The 24,581-nt window shown below is 45.9% G+C and overlaps 2 protein-coding genes and 1 non-coding gene across 3 annotated transcripts in view; 2 read left to right on the top strand and 1 right to left on the bottom strand.

The window, feature by feature from the left end:
• The first annotated feature begins 2,768 nt into the window (after positions 1-2,768).
• On the top strand, positions 2,769-15,127 carry MARVELD3 (MARVEL domain containing 3). The gene is made up of 3 exons (XM_075537453.1): positions 2,769-3,167; positions 4,382-4,509; positions 14,493-15,127. The coding sequence occupies exons 1-3, from the start codon at positions 2,779-2,781 to the stop codon at positions 15,125-15,127; spliced, it is 1,152 nt and encodes a 383-aa protein (XP_075393568.1). The 5' UTR covers positions 2,769-2,778.
• Positions 14,089-14,280, top strand: LOC142433001 (U2 spliceosomal RNA). Its single transcript, XR_012781063.1, has one exon. It is a non-coding gene; the product is annotated as a U2 spliceosomal RNA (small nuclear RNA).
• A 3,852-nt stretch (positions 15,128-18,979) lies between the features above and the next one.
• Positions 18,980-24,581, bottom strand: part of PHLPP2 (PH domain and leucine rich repeat protein phosphatase 2) — a 91,464-nt gene continuing 85,862 nt past the window's right edge. Inside the window, exon 19 of the mRNA XM_075536902.1 lies at positions 18,980-23,489. Coding sequence (XP_075393017.1) covers positions 22,335-23,489 — 1,155 coding nt within the window. The 3' untranslated portion in view covers positions 18,980-22,334. The remainder of the gene's footprint in view (positions 23,490-24,581) is intronic.

The raw sequence follows: 24,581 nt of genomic DNA, 5'->3' as shown, positions 1-24,581 counted from the left end.
GTCCACCAGCGGCCCCACGGGAGAAACATGTGGCAGTGTGCTTTTGTAGAGAGTACAGCCTTGGAAACCCAATGGGCCCGTTCTGCTCTTTCCTACAAGGCTACCGAGTCAGAGTGGGATCAACTCTGTGGCAATAGGTTACTGTCTGTCAGGCATGGCCCCAAGGAGGAAGGTACAGTTATTAGCCCTTGTTTGTGAAGAGGACTCTAAGGCACACGTTGTTATTTGCCACCAAGTTGGTCCCAATTCATAGTGACCCTCTATGTACAACAGAAAGAAGCCCTACCCAGTCCCGCACGGCCCTCCCAACAGTTCTCATGCTTGAGTCCTTCGGCGCCGCCACTGTGTCAGTACATCATACCAAGGGCCTTCCTCTCTTTCAGCGTCCCTCAAGCATGAGGTCCAGTCTCTTAAGATAATTATGTCCAGAGGACACGAGACAAAGGCTTGCCATCCTTCCTTCTCAGAAGTACTCTAGTTGTCCTTCTTCCCAGACAGGCTTGTTCGTTCTTTAGGCACATGGCGGTTCCCAAGCCCTTCTATGAAGTGCAGGAAACCCTGATCTAAACTGAACTCACTGCCACTGAGTTGAAACTGAAGTGCGTGATTTCAACCACGCTAGAGTGAGGAGTTATGGTCACCCAGGTTGAGATAAGCAAGTGCTCAGACTGAGGAAGACCACAAGGTGTGGGTCAGGGCCCAGAGGCCTCCAGTTATTACTGATAGAACATCCCAAGTCTGAACCTGTGCTGACCCCTGCTGGCCAACTCGGCCATCCCTGTAAATTTCCTTTCTCATTCAGTGTCCTTGAAAGGGATTGGGGCTAGCAATGCCTCTCCGTTTAGGTCTCTTAAATTGAGGATAAACACAAGGTGTTCTGAAGGAGAAAGGGGCTCATCAGATCACACAGAGACTATCCAAAGGTGTCCCTTTTAGCTACACATCCCAATGACTGTTTCTCTTGTAGGGAGTGATGGAATGAAACCATTCACAGAACCTAACTGGGAGGATGTTAAGGCGACCCCAACCCGTTTGGCCCTGTGTAACACTGTAAATTCCAAAGCTTGCCCAATGACCATATCTACAGGTTGACGGTTCAAAACCACCAGCCACTTCGAGGGATAATGATGTGGTCACCTGCCCCTGTAAATATTTACCGCCTTGGAAGGCGATTCAGAATCAACTCAATGGCTGTGGTTTTCCTTCCTGATAATCTGCTTCTTTTAAGCCATTGCCTCCTGGGATAATAGATTATAACCAGACCTGGCCCACCAAAAATGCACTGAAAAGGCCCTGAGACAACAGAACTTGGGTTAAGGGACGAAAAAATCCAGGGAAAAACATCACCAAACCAACATGGGTAACATTCAGCAAGATAACAGATAGCAAGGGGTCTGACAAGGCATTTCCAGGCTAAGCAACAACCCTGCCTCAATGAAGATTCATGACCTTCCTCAGAAAGCTGTTACCTATTCATTCACTCCTCAGTCTCCTTTCCTTGGCAACTCTCCTCTCAGCTCGCTCACAATGGCAGGCTTTCCCCTTTCCTCCAGTCTGGGCCTGTGTTTCCCCGCTGTGCCCTCTGAGGCCTGCGTTGGTAACACCGTCTTCGTTTCTCAGGGCTGTCACAACAAAGCGCCATCAACTGTCAAGAGGGTTTTATTTTCACGCTGCTCTGGAGGTTGGAAGGTTGAACCTGGCTGTTGGCAGGGCTATTCTCTCTGTGTGCACTAGAGGGAGACTTTCCTGTTCGCTTTCCGTTTCTGTCACCTGTTCCCCCTCCAATGTTTCCGGGCGTTCCTGGTCTCGCAGCCAGATTTGTGCGGTGACTCTGACTGTGTCTGCACCCTGCTTTTATCAAGCCCTCCTCTAGGATTATAAGGTGGAGAGAGGTAAGATTAACATTAGGACCCATACTACTCTAATATTACCTATCTGGGAATATCTTCAAAGAAAGACCCATTTCCCCACAGAGGGTCGCAGGTGCAGGCATGGCAATTAGGGCTTCAACATAACTTTCTGAAGGACACAATTCCATCCATAACTGATGGTAAAACTGTCCTCAAACGCGTCACACACACACACACACCCCACAAGAGACATGTTCATTAAAATATTTCTTAGACACATGTTTGGACCTTGCATTAGGTTCTCCTTTAGGATGGAAATTTCCATACTACCCTATTGACTGACGGTAGGTCGTGGTTGAGCGTGGAGGGCGACCTTTCCGGCGCTAGCCTACGCCAGGTGCTCAGGGGAGCCACCTGAGGCTCGCGTTCCGAGGGCCTTTCTTTGCTGGCTCCCTCCCTCACGGAAGGCGCAGGGTTTGGGGGGTTTGGTTTTCGGTGGGATAGTGGGTTATCCTTTGGACCGCTGAGCGCAGGAACGGGGGTTCAAAACCAACAGCCCCTCCCCAGAGAGACGCGGCGGCACCTGCTGCACAGTGACAGTCCCGGGAAAGCACGCAGGTCGGCCTTCCTATAAGGTCACTCGGGGGACGGAAGCCACGCCCCTCGGGTTTCGAGCAGCCACGCCCCCGGGCCCGACCCCCCGCGGCTTCCGCCCCAGGCTGGGGGCGTGTCTCCGCTCGGCGGCCCTGCGCACAGCTGCGCCCTCTGCCGGCGCGTGCGTCCAGGTGAGCGCCCTCCGGGCCCGCAGCGGGGCTCGCGCGCGTGCGCGCCACAGGTGCGCTCGCCACCCCGCTCCTCCCCGAGGCTCGGCCACCGACCGGGAAAGTTTGTCGCCGGTCGCTCCGGGGCGGGGACGCGGAACCCGGCTATGGGAGAGCCTTCGGGGGCTCGCGAGCCGCGGGCCCGCCCGAGAGAACGAGACCCAGACCGGCCCGCCCGTCCCAAGCGAGACCACCACGCCGAGCGACTGCGGGACAGGCCGGGGGACGGGCGGCGGGACGCGGAGCGGCGGGACGCGGAGCGGCGGGCGGACCAGAGCGGGGGGAGGGACCGAGACCGCCGGCCGGACCGACGCGGGGTCGGGAGCCATCGCCCCGAGGAAGGACGAGTTTGGGAAAAGTCCCGCCCGAGCCGGACGCGGGCCGAACCCCTGGGACCGAATTGGGACGCGGCCCCGCCCCCCTGGGCCTCGCCCTGGGAAACCCCGGGGCCGCCAGCCCGCAGGAAGGAGGGCTTCGCGCGCCGGGGGCCAGACAGGTGAGTGCGGCGCCTGGACCGGACCGGTGAGCACACCTTGAGGGGCGTGGGAGTGGAAGCGCCTGCTTTACGGGCTTCTTTGGCCCGTGCCAAAGGCCATCTTCCCAGAAGGAAGTCAGTTTAAAGTCCCTTTGCCCTTAGAGGTGACTGCACGGTGTTCTTCCTTGACTGGAAGCCAAGAGCACTTCCACCCTACTTGCTCACGCGATTGCCCCTTGTGCACCGCAGGTGGGTGCCCTGCCTCCCTCCACCTTGATCACCTTTCCATCTAACATTCCATCAAGTCTCACAAACCTTACGGAATGCCCAGGGTATAAGACACGGTGCACTGTGTACAGGTGTGCTATTCCCCCTGCCAGCTCCCAGTTTACAGAGCAAGACAGCGAGAAACAGGTCCTGAGCTGATGCCCAACTTGTGTGCGTTGACCCTTGTCTTTGAGGAGGTATTAGGCTCCGTCCCGCTGGGCGACTCCAGGGTTGTGTGCACACAGCCGGGAGGAGGCTGCTATCCTGAGTTTATGTTACGTTATCTGAAACAGACTACATTACCAAAGGGTGTGCCGCGAGAGTCACACACACTAGCGCTTGCTTTCCAACTGTAGCCACTTCGTGTTGCAGCGATGTGACCCGGAAGAATCGACAACTTTTCCTCATAAAACTGGAGACCCAGCCTCTAAAGCTCTCTTACCCATTCCCCAAAAGCAAGTTGAGGGGTTATTTTTGTTCACAGCCAGTTAGTGTTCTGAACCGAAAGGCAATGCATTTCTGTTTTTTCTCCATCTAATTGTTGGGCTAAAAGGGGTACTACCCTCAATTGTTGACAGTGTGGTGTAGGGGACTGCAAGGTCATCAGTTCAAAGCCAACAGCTGCTCCAAGGGAGAAAGATGAGGCTTTTTACGCCCGTAAAGAGTTACAGTATTGGCAACCCACCGAGGCTGTTCCACTCTGTGGGGTCAAAAGGAGTCAGAATTCACTCTATGGCAGCAGAGGACCCCTGGTAGCTCAAATGTTCCGGGCTTAGTTTCAAACCCAAAAGTCCCGGATTGGGGCCCACTAGCTGCTCTGTAGGAGGAAGATGTGGCAGAATGTATTTGTAAAGATTACAGCTTTGAAAACCCTGCGGAAAGAGCAGTTCTGTTCTGATACTTAGACTCAGAATGGACTGGTAACAACCACAACAATCACCCACCGCGCCTGTGTGTTTTGTTTACAGTGAACTCGCTGCAGGGAGATACGTGCCGTCCATTCCCAGGTCTGGTCTAGAGGAAGTGGAATTCTACCAGTCTGAGGCCGAGGGACTCCTGGACTGCCACAAATGCAGATACCTGTGCACTGGGAGAGGTGAGCCATTTCGCAAGCAATTGGACCCTTGACCTTCAAGGGTTGTTCTTAGCTGGTGGGGTAAAACATCATGCCAACGTTCCCTTTTGGTTCCTAGTGGTTTCGTTTCCACACCTGTATGCGGATTCCACACTTCTTATATATGCCCGGATCCTGGTGAGGTTACCCTCGGCCTCTGGGTATCTCCTTCATGGTTTGAAGGCAGAGCTCAGACCTGAGAATGTACTTTCAGATGTCTACACTGGTGTCTGTTCCCATAATGATGAACAACTTTGGAAACCCCATCCAGCATCACTACGAGTTGGAAACAATTCAGTGGCAGTGGTTTGGGTTTTACATGGACATTTGTGATTATGATGATTGATAACCACAAAGCCAGAAGTTCAAACCCACCAGCCGCCCTGAGGGAGAAAGATGAGGCTTTCTACTTCCATAAAGATTACAGCCTTGGAAACCTACTGGGCAGTACATCTACCCTGTTCTGTAGAATCACGGAGTTGGAATCAGTTTGATTATAGAATTACAAACCACGACAGCCACTGTTGCCAAAACGTATGTCTTTTAAACTTTTTTTTTTCCCCTGAGACCCAAACCTACTAAGTTCTGGCTTCCACGGTGTCAGCTCCCCAATGCCCCATCCTAGCACCACAGGCTGGGCTGGGCCAGTAATGAGGACAATCTGGTTTGTCAGGGCAAGCCCTTATGGCACACATGATCAGATGATACTTTCTCAGCTGCACATGACTAATGGGGAAGCCTCCCAGCCTCAGGGGAGAGAAACCAGAGCTCATACTTTAAGTGTGTCTTAAAATGGCTGCACTAATGTGGGCGATTACAGGATTACAAGAGATTTTTATTAAAGGGCTCTGGGCAACCTAGGGACGAGGATCCTCCCTGTAGTTTACATGTTTGAGCCCTATCTGGGTGTCTGTAATTCTCTCAACTCCCCTGGTGCCAACAGGCTCAGCTGGAATGGAATAGAATGGAAACAGAATCTGAGTCCTAAGGCCGGAAATGGTTTCCTCAGGTGACCTTTCTGCCTTTCTTGGTGATATAAGTAGCAGAAATAAGCCGTAAGCTGGTAAGCAGCTCTCCCCATCGAGGGGGTTTTGACTTGTTGCTTTGTTTTGCTTTCCTCTTGTGATTGATTTACCAAGAGGTGAGAGCAGGGCTTGATTGAGCTTTGGCTTCTGGCATTTTGGCATTGAGCCTGCAGGTTGGGTTTCTGAGTCAGTCTGACTGGGAGAGGAAGGTTCAGCAGTGGAAGCTAACAAATAACAGCCCGTACAGAATTCTCATCGCAGAAACACACAGAGTGCTGCCTTGTTTGGAGAGAACCATCATTAAACACCACCACTTGCCTCAAGCAGGACATTAATACCTGGATAAAGGTCACCAGAATGTCTTTTTATTTGAGTGTTTTTGTTTCTTTGTTTTTAAAGGTCATTTTATCGGGGACCAGAATAATTTGTGTGTGATTTTTCTGTAGAGGTGGAACCCACCCTCTCTTTTTTGGTGCTATATTTTGGTCTCTTGTTTGAGCTACTTTGTCTTGTTCTGCTGCCTCTGACTGGCCTTGTAAAATTGGGAGGTAGCTGTTGCTCTCACTAGCTTCCAGGATAAGACTCTGAAGTTTGGGGTGGTCTACTCTTAGACAGCTTGGACCACTGAGGCCAACAGTCAGAAGAGAAGGCCCCAGTTCACTTCACACCATGGACTTCAGGTGGTAAAATTGCCAGGGGCTGAGGGTACAGGTCAGACAAAAAGCTCAGGCAGGTGTTATGACCGATGGAAGGGGGGTGGTTTACAGAGGACAAGTGTGCACATTTGTCGTTGGGTGAAAGGGGAGAAATGTACCTGGAGAGAAGGTGCATTTCCAGGCTCCTCTTGGTCTCCCGAGCTTGCACTTGTCGCCGATTCCTTTCCCTCTTGCTCATCCCTCTTTCTTCAGATCTTTAATGCTCTAATTGTGGTGATCACATTTCAGCTTCCAGCCTTAACTTTAAATGTTTCATTTCTTTTCCTCCCAGGATAATTGTAGTCTCTATAGTCGGTGGTGCCTGGGCCGCTTCATAGCTTTCAGATTTAGGACTCCAGAGGGCTTTAAGGTTGAATTTCTGAGCCAGTTTCCTACTTAGGAACATTTACTTTGGAGGTGTTGCAATTGCAGTCCACTGGAGAGCGGGGAAAACACAGGGCTCCCCATTACTAGGGCCCACTCCCCAGTGGTGCAAATGGTTAAGTGCTTAGCTTGGATGGCAAGGTTGGTGGTTCAAGTCCACGCCGAGGGCCCATTGAAAACTTTCTCACGGGTCAACTCTGAGCTCCATAAGGTCTCCTTGGGTTGGAGTACACTCAGTAACAACTGGTCCCCACTGCCGAGAGCATTCACACTTCATCACGTGGGGGGAGTTCAGGGTGACAGCTGTGGGGTTTTGTTTCCTCGTCTTTTTCCCTAACTGGCATTTCTCAAGCCCCCTTTTAAAAATACTTCTCTAGTACCCTCACTCAGTGCCCACTGGACTGAGCTTTCTCCAAGATTTCACACCCGAATTTGACTTGAAGCGTTCATTCCTGAGTGAGCAGATTGGGATGATTCTGCCAGTCAGAGCCAGGATGTCAGGAATGGTTCCAAATGGCTGCTGGGAACGAGGCTGCTGACTCAGAGCCAAACTTGTGTGCATTTTTTGAGGATTGGGAGAGCCGCGGGGCTTTTTTTTAAGACTTTCCCCCAACTTGTGATTTCTTTGTTTCTACAAAAGCTAAAACAGGAGTAAGGTGTGGGCTATTCCTATCTGTGCAGAAATTACTCTCTCCCAGAGAACAGAACACAGAGAGAGTGAATATCATTCACGCTGTCATAAGATAAACTCACTGTGGATCACCTTTCAAGGTGCCGTGGTGGCGCTCTGCTGCTAGCTGGAAGTTGGTGGTTTGAGCCCGCCAGTGGCTCTTTGGGAGAAAGACCTGGTGGTGCTCTTGTCTCATAAAGATTTCAACAAAAACCTCAACCCACTGCCACTGAGTCAATTCAGACTCATAGTGACCCTACGGGTCGTGGTAGGACTGTACCTGTGGGTTTCATGGGAGTAGACGACCTCAGCTTTCTCCTGAGGAGTGGCTGGGGTTTGAACTGCTGACTTTGCGGTTCAATGGTACTGCAGTTAGGAGCCCAGCACACAGCCACTTTATCATCAGGGCTCTGCTTCATGAAGATTCCAGACTAGAAAACTCCTCGGGGCAGTTCCACTCAGCCACATGGGGTTGCTGTGTGTCAAAATCAACTTGACGGTGTGAACGTCTTTTAAAATTGTGGTGTAGATTCATATGCACTGTATAGAAAAATGTTCACAAAGTACCATTAAGTGAAAAGTAGGTGGAGAGCAAATGCTTTGAAAATGATGGGGGCAAAGAATGTACAAATGTGCTTTACATAATTGGTGTATGTATGGATTGTGATGAGTTGTATGAGTCCCTAATAAAATGTTTTTTAAAAAAGTAGGTGATTCAATCATAGGTCAGAGTCAGATGCAAAATCTATGGGGTGTGGGTGCAACCAGAAACCCAGAAGAAAAATGAACTTTTCAATAATGGTGATTTTTATCAGTTGGCTCATAGACAATTTTCACACATTGTTTCCTTTTGTCTACACTTTTTTCTAACACTGAACTATGCATTCCATTTATTATCAAAGGAGACAATGCACAAATGTGCACTTTGGGGGGCAGAATGTGAAGAGAATAACTTGGGAGAGAATCCTTGCCCTGAGCAATCATGTGATCCAGTTTCATGAGGAGATCAACTGGAACCAGGCACAAAAGCTGCTTCTCTACATGCCAGTGATGTTGACCATCAGGCCTTCCAAAGTGGGCCTTCAGCCAACCCCAAAACCTGTCCACTATGGACAATGTCCAGCTTCAAAGCATGCAAGTTTTCAGTGTGCCTAGGCAAGCAGGCTTGAAGAACTGAGTATGAAAAAAACAAACAAACAAAAAAACTGGGTATGAGTGCGTTCATACGCAGAAAAAGCCAAACTTGTGTACTGTGGAGCTTCAAAAGATTTGTGGAAAAATGGAATTAAACAGGACATACATTTGTTAATCCTGTCAGACTGTATGTTTAATGTGGGCGCATTTTATTGTTTGTAAACTATATCTCAACAAAGCGGATGTTGAGAGAAGCGCCCAGCTTTGGTGGGAAACCTGGATCCCTTTCGTGGCCATCACCAAGTTTTAACAGAGACTCAGTTCTCCTAAGGAGTGTGATTTTAACTTAATTTTTCACAAGGCATGAAACTCGTAGTTAACATTTTGACGTACACGTCCATACTTTTTTCTAAGGTCAGCATTTTCTAAGCTCAATGGCTTTCCCCCCAAACTAGAAGTCACCTCTACAATTGAAGATAGCTACAAAGCAGGTGTCAACAGGAACCCCCTTCTTGTTCAGGGGAGAGGGCAGGGAAGAGCACATCTGGCCTTTCCCGCCGCACAGGAAGCCTTTCTTCCTGCTGATTTCATCTCTTCCACCATCTGCCTGCACCTCTCACGAGATCGGCGGCTCCGCTCTCCTTTCAGTCCTCCGTAGCTCTGGTTCCGTCTGCAGACTAGAGTTCCTCACTACCATCACAAACCAGTTAGGCACCGAATCGTTCCCAGGGGACAGCATAAATAGTGGTGCGAGCTAGAAGAATCTCTCAAGTGCTAAGTCACACACACAAAAGAAGTAGCAACCGGAGCAGGTGCTTTTGATTCCAACTCCTGGCAGCCCCGTGTGTCTGAGTAGAGCTGTGCCCCGTGGGATTTTTAGTGGCTGACTTTTCCGAAGTAGATTGCCAGGTCTGTCTTTCTTACAAGGTGCCTCTGGTGGATTTGAACTTTAACCTTTGGGTTAACAGCCAAGCTTCACTGTCTGCATCACCCAGGGATTAAGTATCATCTCCCCAAATGGTAACACACCCTTTTTTTGCAGCCTGCTGCCAGATGCTGGAGGTTCTCCTGAACTTGCTGATCCTGGCCTGCAGCTCTGTATCTTACAGTTCCACAGGGGGCTACACGGGCATCACCAGCCTGGGGGGCATTTACTACTACCAGTTCGGAGGGGCTTACAGTGGTTTTGACGGTGCCGATGGAGAGAAAGCCCAGCAGCTGGATGTCCAGTTCTACCAGCTGAAGCTGCCCACAGTCACTGCAGCCATGGCCTACAGCGGAGCCCTCCTGGCTTACAGCTGCCTCCTCATTGCCATGGGTGTCCTGCGGGTCCCGTGGCACTGCCCACCATGCCTGGGGGTTGAAGCCTTACTGGACACGCTTATTGCTGTAGCATACATCCCGGCTTTGTATTTCTACTTCAGCCAGCTCTCTGCTGCCTACCACTCCGCTCTGTGTAAGGAGAGGGAAGCACTGTACCAAAGCAAGGGCTACAGTGGCTTCAGCTGCGCTTTCCATGGGGGGGACATAGGAGCCGCCATCTTTGCCGTCCTGGGCATCGTGGTCTTTGCCTTTGGGGCTGCCCTGGCCATCAAGGGTTACCGAAAAGTAAGGAAGTTGAAAGACAAGCCAGCAGAAATGATTGTATTTTAAGGGTCTTTTCCCTCCATGTTCTGACAATGGAGGTGCTGGCAGCGACCCCGCACTGCTCTCTTTCTCAAGAACACTCGTCAGGGATGGTGCCCACCCTGGAAAGCGACCAGCCCACTGCACAGCATGCTGTGGTTTCTGTGGCCTCGGAGCCCACGGCCCACAAGGAACCCTTCCTGACGAAACGGCAATCAAGGGAGGGGGTTGAAGAACCTTCCCTTCAACAACGATGAAAAGCCACGAGACATCATTTTGGCCTGAACGCTCCCTTTCTTCCACTTCCTCAGAACTGTGGCTGAAGGCGGTGAGGGCTTCTGAGGCGAATACTCTTGTACAGTTTAAGTTGGAGGTGGGTGTGGGCTGAAGAAAGAGGAATCAGATTAATTCACTGCAAAGGAGCTATTCTAAGGCCCCTTATAATTGCCTTGAAAGCTCAATAAGTGTTTTGTACCTCTTGTAAATGTACCACTGTACAAAGAATTAAGCCTGGCATGTGGAATTCAGGACCCATCCAGAATAAAAGAATTGAAAATCTTTCCCAATGGAACAGTCTGTTACTTTGGGTCAGACATTAATTTGTGGCTTTATGAAACATTAAAATATAGTTCTGTGAAAAAAAAAGTAGTATGTTCTTTCCTTTATGTGGCTCCAATAAAAAAAATCCAAAGAGAAATTTCAATTTGGAGGCAATGGTTCTCTTTGCAGTATGTTTATTATTCCTTTAAATGTGCTTGATCACATTTAAGTGGGAGTTCCATTTAGGTTTAGAAAAGGAAATATGTGTGTACTTGTATATGGCTCGAAAATTTCTCAAAGCAATAAAATGTGTTCATGTTAAAAGAAAATTTCTCAAAGAATACATGTTATTTGGGAGTCTCCTCTCCAAATCTGGGTTGCTCACAACTCAGAGTGACCCTGGAGCACCGAGTAGGTCTGTCCCGTGGGGCTTTTTAGGCTGTAATCCTAAGAGCAGATTGTCAGTTCTTTATCCGAAAAAGCTGCTGAGTGGATTCAAACCACTGACTTGTCAGTTAGTAGCTCAGTGCTTACCAAGGTGCCGCCAGGGCGCCTTCGGGAAGACCTAAGAAAGCGTTATTTTTTAGTATTATTTTATTTATGAAGAGAATGAATTTTTATTCTTCACTTTACATATGGCTGGATTGAGCATGTGTTTTAAATTGGAAAATTAAAAACCTGGTTTGATCTGTTTTTCCAGGACCACAGTAACAGCGCAACGACCGAAGTAGATGCAGAAGTCAGTGGAGGGTTAAATGACCAGCCGCAAAGCAGTCTCGCCAGATAAAAGCTATTGCCGACACAGATCTCATTCCTGTTTGCTTCTCCCTTTGTAGAAATAAACCCTGATAGCCAGCGGTCAGGCACTGAGGCAGCTCTGAGTCATGCTGGCCACAGAGAGCAGAACAGAACTCTTGTTTATTTCACTCCATCAACTTTTCCGTGGTTGGCTGTTCAGTAGATCACCAGGCCTTTCTTCCAAGACAAGTTTTGATGACTGCCCACTTTTCTCCTCACCCATCCCCACTAACAGCATGCTTAGAAATATGTGAACCTGTTTAATATTGATCGCTAAACCAGGCCAGGCCTTGGCAGGTACTATTATTAATCATTTTATTGGGGGGAATCTTGCGAATCTTTTAACAATCCATCACTCAATAGTATTAAGCACACTTGTCTAAGTTTCCATCAACATTTCCAAAACACTTTTTTTCTACTTGAGCCCTTGATATCAGTTCCTCTTTCCATCCCCTCCCTCCCACCCTCATGAATCCTTCATCAATTATATATTATTATTTTGTGTTTTTATCCTAAACATATCCAGTATCATCTGACCTGGCACAAGACTATCCTCATAAATGGAGTTAGTGGCTCATTGACAAAATCCAGATGTATTCCATTTCAGTGTAGCATCTAGTAGATTCGTGCTGCACAGATTGGAACTCCACACTTGGCAGGGTGGGTCCCAGAAGGACAAGTTCAGGTGTTGGTATAGCTGTTTCTGTCCTGAGGACAAGATTAGCTTTTGTGTGCTACTGCCATACTTGCTTTAGAATGGTGTTTGGGACAAGCCACTCATTCTGCTGGAGGGAGAGAAGGGCCAGCAGTACACAGTGCCTGGGTGGAGAATAGGCTGTTTGGGTATGATGGTATTTTCAAATTTTAAATGAGAGGAATATAGTTTCTCAACTCAGAGCTCTTGACTGTGCCCTAGGGATCTCCTAGGAATGCATGTGGGCCCGGCAGGAGATAGGATCAGCAAGCCTGGCAGCTGTGCTGAAGAACTTGGGGATGCTGCTCTCTTTCAGTATGAGGGTGAACTAGAGGATTTCTCTGCTCTCTGGAAGCCACACTTTTCTTCATACATTGGTCCCATTTCTGAAGTCTGCTACTAATCCCCTTCCACTTTATGAATGTTAGTATCACCATCTACTTATATAACATTTGATAATTTTTCAAAGTGTTTTTGTGTTCTTTCATGTGAGACTCACTGCAGCTCTGTGGGATCACTCATCAGGGTGTACAGCCTGGAAAGGCTGAGTGAACTGGGCAAGGTCCCGTGGCAGAAGAGTGAGGACTTGATCTTGTTGTCCAATAACCACCTTTTCCTCTTTTCATCTCTAAACCATGAGAATGACAGACCTTTGCTCAGAAATACACCTAGGAGCCTGGGGTTTCTGGTAGTAACAAGTGAACACTGACCAGGCCAAAGGCACACAGAGTCTCCATTCACCCGATGGCCCCTGCTGACCTCAAAGCAAGTTCCTTGAACTTGTAAGAAATTCTCAGGTGGGCAGCTCCAGTCAGAGTCCATCAGTAGGGCTCTGGGTGAGTAAACTGGCTCACCTAAGCAATGGAGTTGGAGGCCACATAACAAAGAATGTGGATATTTCCATGAACTTACTTGGAACCCTCTCTAGGATGGATTAAGTAGAAACAGCGAGGATGATGTGTGATAAGCTTTTGGGGGGAGGAGAAAGGATAAAATAAGAATTTGTGACTTTGAACACACTGTGAAATTGTACTAGAAACTGATGACAAGTGGTTGGGGTAGGCGGAGGCAGGAGTGAATTTTTTCACACATTTTGGTGTCATTCTGTTGTTCCAAAATTTGAACTAGAGCTTCACCGGAAGTTGTAAAAATAGTATAGGGAGGCCCAGTGTATTACCCAGTTTACCCCAGTGGTAACTGTGCCTATTATAATATCAAAACCAGGAAATGGACATGACTAATCCATAGGGTTGATTCAGATTTGGCCAGTTTTACCCATTTGTGTTTGCACACGTGTGTGTTGTGTGTGGTTCTATCACATGTGGGTTCATAGAACCACCCCGTCTACTTCAGAACTGTTCCATCACCAGGTTCTCCCTTTAGTCACACCCGCAACCTTCTTTTCAGTCAGTGCTAACCCCGATCTGTCCCCCAACTCTACATGTCTGTGTCTACAAGAAGGCTGTTGTAGAATCATATAGTATGTGACCTTGAGGCTGGCTTTTTTCACACAGCAGAAATTCCTTGAGCTGTATTAGTATTTCATTCCTTTTTGCTGTGTAGTATTCCACGGTGTGGATGTACCAACTTAAAAAACAAAAACTATTGATTGCTATTGATTCTGACTCATAGTGACCTCATAAGACAAGAGAAAATCTGTCTCATAGGATTTCCAAAGTTATAAATCTTTTACAAAAGTAGACTGCTTGCTACACCTTTCTCCCTTGGAGTGACCGATGTGTTTGAATTGCTGACCTTTTAAGCAGTAGTTGAGTGCTTAACCACTTAAGCCACCAGGGCTCCTTGGATGCACCCCCATGTGTTTAATCACCCACTGAAGAACATGAGTTTCCAACACTTGGCTGTTACAAAGCTGCTATGGACATTCATGTACCTGGTTTTGTGTGGACAAACAGAAGGCCTCATTTTTCTTTAGGGTGATGCATGTGGGTGCTGAGTCTCAGAGTAAGGGTATGTTTAATTATTTAAGAAATTGCCAATTCTCAGCCTTTTGGCTAAGATCAAGTTGTAATATCTGTTCTTATCAGTTTAATATCTGATACGTCCTCTATCTGAGGACAATATATTAAATGAACTTTTGGATTAGGGAGCTGGAATAGGAGCTTGCTCTGTCCACTCCACGCATTGACCTAGTATTGCAGTACTTCCAGGAATGGTGCACCCCCTCAGGAGAATCTTTTTATTTAAAAAAAATTGCCAGTTTTCAAATTATTCAAACGTGCATATTTTAAAAGGGGGTGTGGTGTGGCAGTGGTGGGATGTGAACACTGAATTGGATCGTGACTTAAATTACAGCATCTGCCATTTCTCTGGTTTGACCTGGAGGGTTTTCGTGGGTGAGTTCTGTCAGTGTTAAATCCAGGTGTGTCTCCTCCTAGGTGTGGTACAGATATTGGAAGTGATACTGAACGGAATGGTTCTCATATGTATCGTGGCCTCCTACTTCGTCCTTGCCGGTTTCAGTGCCAGCATTACCAGTGGTGGCGGCCTTGGGAACTACCACTCACCATTTGAGGGCACTGAGCTGGAGCAGGTTCGGCAGCTGGATCAGAAGTACACGGTCCTGAGGGCACCCCTGATCTATGGTGGTGTGGCAGTTTCTCTGGGGCTGGGAGTCCTCACCATGGGTGTTTTACTCCAAGGAGCCAAGAGCCTAACAAAACTGCCGGGAAAGTGGCTCCTTGTGGAGGCTGCCTTCAGCTTGCTAGCAGCAGTGGGCTACTGCACAGGCATTGGCGTTTACCTCCACGTGGCTCTGCGGATCAACTCCACAGACACCTGCAAAATGAGAGAGCGGCTCTATGCCCGCAGGGGTCTTACCTGGATGAACTGCGAGCTGGCAGGCACTGATGGAGCAGCAGCCACCTTTGCTTGTCTTCTTGTGATTTTGTACACTGCCAGCATGGTACTGGCCCTGCGGAACTACCGAGAACTGAAGCACTACAGAAAGAGCCGCGAGCCGCAGAGAAACTTCAGTGGTCCCCCAGAGTACCTGTGGTCTGGAATACTCTGAGGACATCTTGTGAAACTTACATGTCAATGGCTCATTGTCTCCCAATAAACCTGGCCCTATAAAATTGTACATTAACAGTTTACATTTTTCTTTTGCATTCTTAATTTCATCCATGCCTTTTCTAGGGATCAGTGCAAAGTTAAATAAATGATTGTCTCATCTTTATTCTATAAAGGAAATAAATCCTTGTTGGCTAACTGATGAGAGCTTTCCAACAGAGAGCCATTAGCATAAGGTCGATATACCCCTGTGGTATATCTCTCTCCCCACATGGTACTGTTACTGTGCTAAAAGCTGACCAGCCAGCGAAATTCTAAAAGATGACTACACATCAGAGGGCAGCAGGTTTCAGTGCTACAATAGCAGCATCTTAGCCATCACAACTGCTTTAAAGTCATCAGAAGGAACATACCATACATAGCCCCACCCCTGGTCCCCGTGGAAGGATTTTAAAGCAGTTGTGGGGTTTGAGTTCTGAGTACTTACATTCTGTACCACCAAGAGGAGGACTTCTTCTATCCATACAGAGGTGACGGGGACTTCCTTGAGCCCTCAAAAGCTATTCTGTCTGAGATGGCAGGTCGCACTCCTGATTCATTGAGATGCTTTTAGCATGCATGTTCCTGCTCAGGATTCCTTTATCAGGGCCCAGAGAGAATGTTTTTGTTTTGGCCAGCCATTCCAAGTTACTTGCTATTTTGTGGTAAGCCATCCAATTGAAATGTACTTTTCCTGAAATAGTTAAGCATGAAGCTTTTATGTAGTAAGAAAGCTAATAGTCTTAACTGATTTAAAAGATAAAACAGTTCATTTTACTAGACAATAAAAGCTTATTGAAGGCCTTTTCATTCCTGCCTTCTCCCACAGGGCCCTCTGCCTTTTACAGACTATTTTAATAATGTAATGGATCACTGACACTGAAACTTTAGAATAGTCCTCTTAGTAATGTAGTTGCTCTTACACTTTGATTAGTCTTGAGTATATCAGTTCACATCAGGTGCAACTAGGAATGTGCATTCTCATCAGTTATTTTTTTCTAATTCTTGTTTTGATAGCTAATTCTTATAGAACCTATTCAAGGTACAGTATCAAAACTGAACCTCATGCGAGGTGGTATGAAAACAAATTTTAAAAATGGGAAAAAGCACCACTGGGCGGAGCTTTCATAATATGCACAGTGAGCAACTAGCTCTGATTTTGTGCACCCAGTGGCGTCGCCTGGGAAGGTTCTCTGGTCACAGAATTCTTTCGTAAAAGCACTTTCACATGAACCTCATCTATTGTCATGGCTGATTTAATAGGGTACGGCTGTGAAACTGTTTCTTGCTCAGGAAAAATGCCACAGAAACTTGTGATGTGGGACACAGCTTGCAGAACACAATTATCTGGACTATCTTGGAACTTGGTTCAGCAAATTTTAATGGAAGACTTGGGAATGAGAGGTCACTGTGGAAATGTATGCCTTGGGTTCTGACCAGGACAAAGCACTGAGTGGAAACATGCCATACTTTGAAGAATCTCTGTGAAGCAATCCAGACTTTCCCAGGTCAATACTGGTGACGAGGCACGGTCTATTCTTATGACCCTGAAAGCAAACATCAAGCAGGCCAGTGAAAGACACCATCGTCACCTTGCCCCCAAAAGCTCGTTAACTTTAATAAAATATCAAAATGATGCTCATTTATTTTTTCAGTGTGAGGGGGGTAGTACATTTGAAGTTTGTTCCACCAGGTCAGACGCTAATCAAGCTTTCTATTTATAGGTTCTGAAGAGATTGTGTAAAAGTGTGTAACAAAAAAAGGCCTGATTCATGGCAGACAGGGACTGGTTTTGCCACCACGACAATGCACCTGCTCACTCAGTCATCTCAGTGCACCAGCTTTTGGCCTAAAAAACAGCATACCTCTCTTCCATGCACCTTACTCACCTGACCTTGCTCCGTGTACTTCTTTTTGTTTCCAAGAATGAAGAGGGTCATGAAAGAACAGCTATTTGGCAACTTAGAAGAGGTGAAGAAAAAAAACGAGGGAGTTGCTGTCAGATATCGAAACAGATGAGTTTGAAAATAGTTTCTAAGAATGGAATTGCAGATTTGACAAATGTATTAAGTGTAATGGAGAGTACTTTAAAGGTGATAGGGTTGCTTTGTAAAAAAATTAAAATGCATAGCTTTGAAAAAATTTTTCATTTGGGGTACCATCTCGTATAGACCAAGGGAAGTATCTGAATCACATGTTTACAAATAAAAGCTTGTGACAGGAGAATAATGAACAAGAAATCTACAGTGCTAGGTTAAAATTTTCAAAAGCTGTTGTGCCACGGAAAGGCACATGCGCTCCACTGCCCTCAGCCTCAAGGCAGTGGCTAGCACCCTAGTTTTCACTAGGACGGGGTGAAAGCATTTAAGAGCAGCAAAAACCAAACAACATACTGCCACCCACCTCACCATTCTGACCTAGCAATTCTTCCTTGGAATGTGCCCTTTTCAGATCTCTGCCCACCCCCCGGGTCTTGTGCTTGATGAACCTGAAGCTTTGACCAGGCTCCCTGCCTTCAGCTTTGTACCTAGGCCCTTCATGACCTTGTTCTGAGGGTGGGCTCCTCCCAAGTAGATGCAGCCCGCAGATCATTCTAATAGTACACTCCTGGCTTACGGTTTCACAGTGTTCAAAGTGCTTTAGCAAGCCTTTGTTATCTGTGGTTTGCAGATGAGATGGAGTGACCCAGTAGTTCACATTTGAGCGCTAGCCCACTGTGCCAGGTAGAGAACAGTAATGTGCCACAGACGCACTCTGTAATCTCCGTTAACTGACAAGAGATACAGTTTTCCCCTTTTCACATACTTCAAAAATGGACCTTAGAGATTCAATAACTCGCCTTAAGTCTTTTAAGTAGCAGAGGCACGATTTGGGCAATTGAATCACACATTGGAACTTGTTCTGAGTGACCTTCAGTTTATCAGGGAATTAATAGGGCATGAAGCAAAGCCCAGCATGCTTGGGGAGCTTCATTCTGGCACCCTGGAATAGGGAGGTCTGTCTTAGGGATCCGGGTGTTAAAGAGATGGGGGCATGATGCCTAACCGGTACTCATTGAAAGTTGTTGAGCCACGTTTTTAAAGCATCCATGCTTCGAGAAAAGGGAAGCGTTGGCTCTTAAATGGAGTGAGGGTAGTAAACCTTGCTTAGACTCCACAAGATTCTGAGACACCCAAAAGACATTTTGGCCTAACAGGATTCTAAGAGCTAAGCCTTTAGTTCTCGCCAACACCAAAGTTGTTATGAGAAGCAAAATGGTCAGATTATCCAATTAGCTCATCTGTATTGCTCTCAGGTAGGTACAGACTGTTCACAATTTGGTTTCTTCTCTCAAAACTCACTGCATTGAGTCAATTCCAACTCATAGTGGCAGGGTAGAACTGCCTCTGTAGGTTTCTGAGATTGTAAATACTTACAGGAGTGGAAAGTCTCATCTTTCTCCCACCGAGTGGCTGGTGGTTTTGAACTGCTGACCTTATGGTTATCAGCCCAGCATGCCACCAGGGCCCCTCAGTTTCCTCTAGTCACCAGCAATCTACATGTAAATAAGAACTCTTTTCTGCCTTTGAGGTCTTTACACATAAACAAAGTCAGAATATGATGTTTGCTTTTTCAGCTGAAAAGATCAAAAATACTTTTTCCTGCTTTCACTCATTGCTTCATAGAGCATCATAGAATGTAGGTTGATTGGTTTGTTCTTGTTTATATTTCCTAAAAAAAAGAAAATGCAGAAAGATCATGTTTCATGCTAAAATAGCATGTGAAAGAACACATACTCCATTTTAAAACAAAGCCATGAAAAAGATATTCCATTTTATTTTATTTATTATTGTTAATGTGGTTTTTTTCATTTTGTTTTTGTTTTTTTACAAACAATAGATTTGCTGGAACATGCTCTGGCTCATATTATTGGATTAAAAAATTTAACACATTTCAAAAATATCAAAAATACACTATAATGAGTCTTAGGACTACAACAATGATTGCACAAAACCATACGATATGAGCCCACTGTCTGGATGACATCCATTGGCAACAGTGAGGGAAAAACACCCTACAGCATCTGGGAGAAAGAAGTGCATGAAAATGAAGAATACAAGGAGCCGATGTGTGATTGAATGATCACCAAATGAGGGAAACAGCAAGGTTTACTTCCTGTAGCTGCTTTTCTCAATCTAGGAAGTATTTACCCAACTATGGGGCAAAAGCCATTAGCTGGAGAGAAAGATTAAACTTGCCTGCAGGACCCGGGAGTCTGGAGGGCTCCAACCAGAGGGAAGTGAAACGTGATGCAAGAAAGTTCTAGTGGTGTTGCAGACGTCACTGAATGGCGTGGAGACTAATTATTTAATAATTGGTACATTGACCAATAACAGCCAAGTGCTCCCTTGTGGAGGTCTTTTGATTAATAATTATTGAATAGATAGAGAAGGTGAGCTTCCAAGTACCTGCTGTTGCTGCAGGCAGGTCTACACGGAAAGAGCATCATTTAATGTCCAGTCGATCAGGCGCCATCTCCTGGAGAATAGCACTCACCACAAACAGTTATAATAGCACCCAATGATTGCCAGGCTGCTCGAGTTGGCTCTTCTACACCCCAGGAAAAGGAATTCACTACCTTATTGCACACACATACACACTACGGTAGTATAATAAAGCCTCAGATGTACTAGAAGTGCTAATCAACGACTCCATAGTAGCACTGTAGCATTACCCCTACCACTATTCAAACTCTCTAATAAACGTCCAATCCACTTGGATAAAACAAAGAATACTATGCTGCCAAGACATGTGCATTTTCTTGTCCATGGACACATGAACTCCTTCTATATTCAACAATATTCTTTCAGGATTCCGTTAAATTTCTCAGTGAAATGGGAGGTACACACAGAGACCTGAGAATCATGCAGAGGCCAGAATCTGGCTAGAGATCAGCTGTACTCTGCCCCCGGGTGTGCCCACTCAGCTAAGGACTGTAAAGTTGATTACATTCACCAGGAGACGGATCACTAGACTTCAACTAGTCAGGTAGCTTAAATCAGATCACACAACTTCTCTCAATTAGCTCATCAGTCAAGAGTCTGTATTATATTTTTGGTAATGGGCTATGGCCTTTTTACACTCTGTTTTAACACAGAGCAACTAATTGTAGAGGGAAATGAATTCAAAGAATAAGCCATTTTGGTATAGGCTTTGTGAAAAGTTCTCAATACAATCTAGTGTTTGCTAAAAACAACTCTACCACAAAAACATTTTGAATTTCAGAATTCTTGACTAAAAATTAAATATATTTATATCTGGTAAGGTCAATTCAGAACTGGGTTTTAATGGTAGTTCTAATAAGTAAGGTGGGGAACACAGAGAAGAAAAACATTCACAGATAAATGACAAATTTTATGAGACTGTATTATTAAAAAGTGGTATTTCCCCAAAGTAACCTTCAAGTCTAGGTACTATCACAATTCTATTACTGAAAGGTTCTTATCTGGGTAGGACGATGTTTTACGCCCCTGCCCCAAATCTCATATAAAAAATAAGGTGACTGAACACTGTTGTTCCCACCTTTCTACCACCACCTACATTTATATGAACAGAGCTCACTCCCCAACCCCCAACAAATCAAAGACCTGAGTTCTAGAATCTTTCAATATCTGACCAGTAGTTGGACACAGGGAAGTCAAGTGTTTCTGAAATTCAAGGACTCAAATTCAGATTTTGAGGGCTTGTATATTAGACAGTCATTTAGGGGTACAGAATCCCTCAAGAGCACAGGCCAGTGACATATCGATGGACCTAGAATCTTGGGGAAGAGGAAAACTGCACACCCATTTATGAGCAGGTTGTCGTTATCTACTATTGCTTTAAAGACAAATTTCAAAAATACAGAGGGCTAAATGCCACCCCTATCTTTTAACATTGTTTCTAAAAAAAGAAATTAAAATTGGTTCCACTCTATTTTTTTTTAATTGTGAATGTATTCCAAAAAATCCAAAGCACATTACCCACTTGGTAAAATCAAGCAATGCCAAAATTTAATATGAATTAAGTAGAATTAATTTTCCTAAGTGAATTTTATCCTGGCCAAGGCAACAGAAATATACAAAGAAATGTTGCTAGGATTAAGTGGAATGTGCAAAAACCATGGTAAACCAAGTTTTCTGTAAGCTTAGGAATTTCTCAATTGAGTCTTTCTTAGTAACTGAGCCCAGTACTCTGAAGCCATGTAAGGTAAACAATTTTCACAAGACTACTGTGAAAAACCTGAAAGGTGAATTCTCAACTCACTTGTGATGTAATAGAAAACCATCACTCTGCTCTAGGCAAAGAAACATGCCTATCGTCAGCTCCATCCATCCATAATTTGTTCTCACTCAGCCTCAGTCTCTTTGGTTGCCTGCTGTGCTTCAAGGTTTGCACACAAGCAGTGCCGGCCTTGGCTGCACTAAGAGAGTGGCTGCCAACTCTAGCATATGTGATGGGAAGAGACCAATCCCAAAATTCCTCATGACCCATGACCTTCCCCAGTACCCTTACAGAAGGCTCCAATGCCTGGCTTACTTTCTCCCTAGGGACAGAGATGTCAGGCTGCCTCTAAGAAAATTGGCTCGAGTGCAGATTCAAAAATAAAAAAATTCACAGTCAATGAAAAGTGCTCTCATTACATACATAAATTATCTTTTGATTGGTTCTACATTTCCAATAAACGTCATTTTGATAGGCTGTTTTCTCGTAGAGAAGAATGAAAAGCCATGTGACTAGTCACATCACATTCCCGAATCAGTTAGGTTGAGATATAAGGTGATTTCTCTGTCACAGAGATCCATCAGCAGCAATTAATAAAGGGAATCAATCTTCAGTCATTTCCTCCACAGAAATAGTCCCTTTCCTGCCCAGGCAGGCAAATTCTCAAAATTATCCTAGGAGAGAAAGGGTTAATGGCAGGTGGTAGGATTGATGCAGAACAGCTGCTTTCTTCCCAGCAATTCTGGAAATCCCAATACGGGTTAAATGCAAAACTTAACACTGACAGTGGCTTATCCAGAGCAAGACCCTGATAGCTCTCACCCCTTTTTGGCTCTGAGTTCGCGCCCGGCTCATCTCTGGTTTAGAAATGCAGGGGTGCGATGGCCCTGCACAGCCCACTCCACTAGTGTGACTCCTGGGGAGACTCACAGAGCTGTGTCAAACTCCTCTGGGACCGCAGTCCGATCCTCTTCACTGGGCGCAGGCTCAGGCCTGCATTCCTGGTGCTGTTTCATTTGCTCCTTCACTTCTTCTTCCAGGTCACGAGGTACAACAAACTGATCCTCGGGCTCAAGCTGTGTTGGGGCAGCAAAATAGCCAGTTTTCTTCTTGGGAGCTTCTGTGGCCACCTCAATGAGGTTCAGGCTATCTTCTAGAGGCACAATAGAGCCATTGGAGAGCTTCTTTCCATAGAGACAGGAAGTGGAGGGAGACTTCTGCAATTCCATCCTGTCCTTGCTCACTGGTGGGAGTATGCCACTGTTCACACTGTTCTGTCTTCGGATCCCAAAAAGCACACCTCTAGCATGTTCCTCAGGATACAGGGTAGGAGAATTCTCCGTAAAAGTAGTAAAGTTCTCAAGGTCTCTACCTCTACAGCAATGGATATCTACTTCTACTTCCACCTTGCTGCCATTTGTTATGACCCCTTCAACAGGCTGGTCATCATCACTGTCCAGGCCATTGTCAGACTGGTTGCTTGAAAAAGTTGCACAAGAAGGCTGGCGCTGGAAAACTCCAGAGGTAGGGGCCGGGTGAAGGCTACAGCGCCTCTCTGGCCTTGGGAGCAAGCCAGTGTCCAGGCCGACAGTGTTATGTTCATCAGAAGCCGTGGATCCCACCTCACTACTCACTTCTGAGGTGGACATTTCACTGCTGAACTCAGAGGCAATACCACTACTAGAGGAAGGGGTGGTTGGCTTGGGGGGGTCCTTAATGATGGTGGTTGAAGCAAATCCCACAGGACCTGGGAGGCTGAGCCCATTCACTTCACATGTACAACCTTCCTCCCCGATGTTCAAATAAACCACCATGGCCCCCACATTGTCCTGACAGCCATAGCTCTGTGCTAAAGTGCACAGCTTCTTGGCAGCTGCTAATGGGTCTTGGACATGACGCACTGCATTAATAGCTTCTGTGTAGGACAAGTGTTCCCACAGTGCTTTGTTCCCCAGAATCAACAATTCATCCTGAATAGTAAGTGAAGTGGAAGATATGTGGGGCTTGGGAAGGATCCAAGGGTAGAGGTATGTACAGCCCAGCATCCGGGTACAGCAGGTTACTCCATTCACTTTGTTGTCCTACAGACAAGCAGAATTCACATTTTGAGAAATAAACAGTGACAGGCAACTATTTATACCTTTCTATATTACAGTGCTTGGAAATCTACAATGAAATGAGATGTGATTCTTCTTGGTACCCATATAATTTTAAGGAGACTTATGAAGCAAATCTATTATATTCTAAAAGGACAAAATACCATATGGTTATTATATCAAATGGCTCCGAGGACTGATATTAAAACCAATTAAAATTAAATGACTAAAGGCATTGCTTTCTCAAAATTATTTGCTCTGACATGAAATAGAGGTTACACATGTCCTTAAATAGAGAAAGAACTTAGAGCAATTAACACAACTGTCACAAACTCCCCATCACTAGGCTTCTCAGGAGCAAGACTCAGAACAAGGATTACTCATTAAACACAGTTGCGACCAAAAAGATTAAGATAGCAAACGATTAAGAGAATCTTTGTAACTAAAATATTAAATAATTTTTAGAAATATGAACAAATGTACAGTGTAATTTACTCACTCGGTAAGGCTTGTACCAAGAATGAGAATCAGATCAAAGCTATCCTTAAGAGGAGCAGGAGTAACTGGTTACAGTCTGGGAATATTCATCTACCAGTCGTTTTGAATTGCTTTTAAGATAAAACAAAAACTCTAACATCAGCTATACATTTATTTCACGGTTGCAGTTAACTGTAACTGGCTTTCTCATTTACTGTCATTTACTGTCACACACCCGTAAACTTTATTCTCCAGACCTGTATGTGAGGGATAAAGAGGACCTTTTCTTGCGGGTGAGAATCCCTGTGTAGTACTCATGATTAAGGGCTGCTCAAACCGACGCACGGGAGCTCTGGAAGGCAGGCTTGGAAATCTGCATCTAAAAGGTCACAACCCGGAAAACCCTATGGCGCAGTTCTTCTCTGACACGAGTCACACCCTGAGTTAGAGTGACTTGACAGCAAGTAGCAACAATGACTGATCTTTAAGATCGTCCTTCATTACCACTGCTAAAACTATCTAAACTGAACATCTGTCTGAACTAAGAGACAATTTATAAAGCACTCTGGAAATGTCAACAGCAATCACTCAGAGGGTAAT

Source organism: Tenrec ecaudatus, chromosome 18, assembly GCF_050624435.1.
Source record: "Tenrec ecaudatus isolate mTenEca1 chromosome 18, mTenEca1.hap1, whole genome shotgun sequence".
Classification (NCBI taxonomy): Eukaryota; Metazoa; Chordata; class Mammalia; order Afrosoricida; family Tenrecidae; genus Tenrec; species Tenrec ecaudatus.
This window is presented reverse-complemented; position numbering and strand designations above follow the sequence as displayed.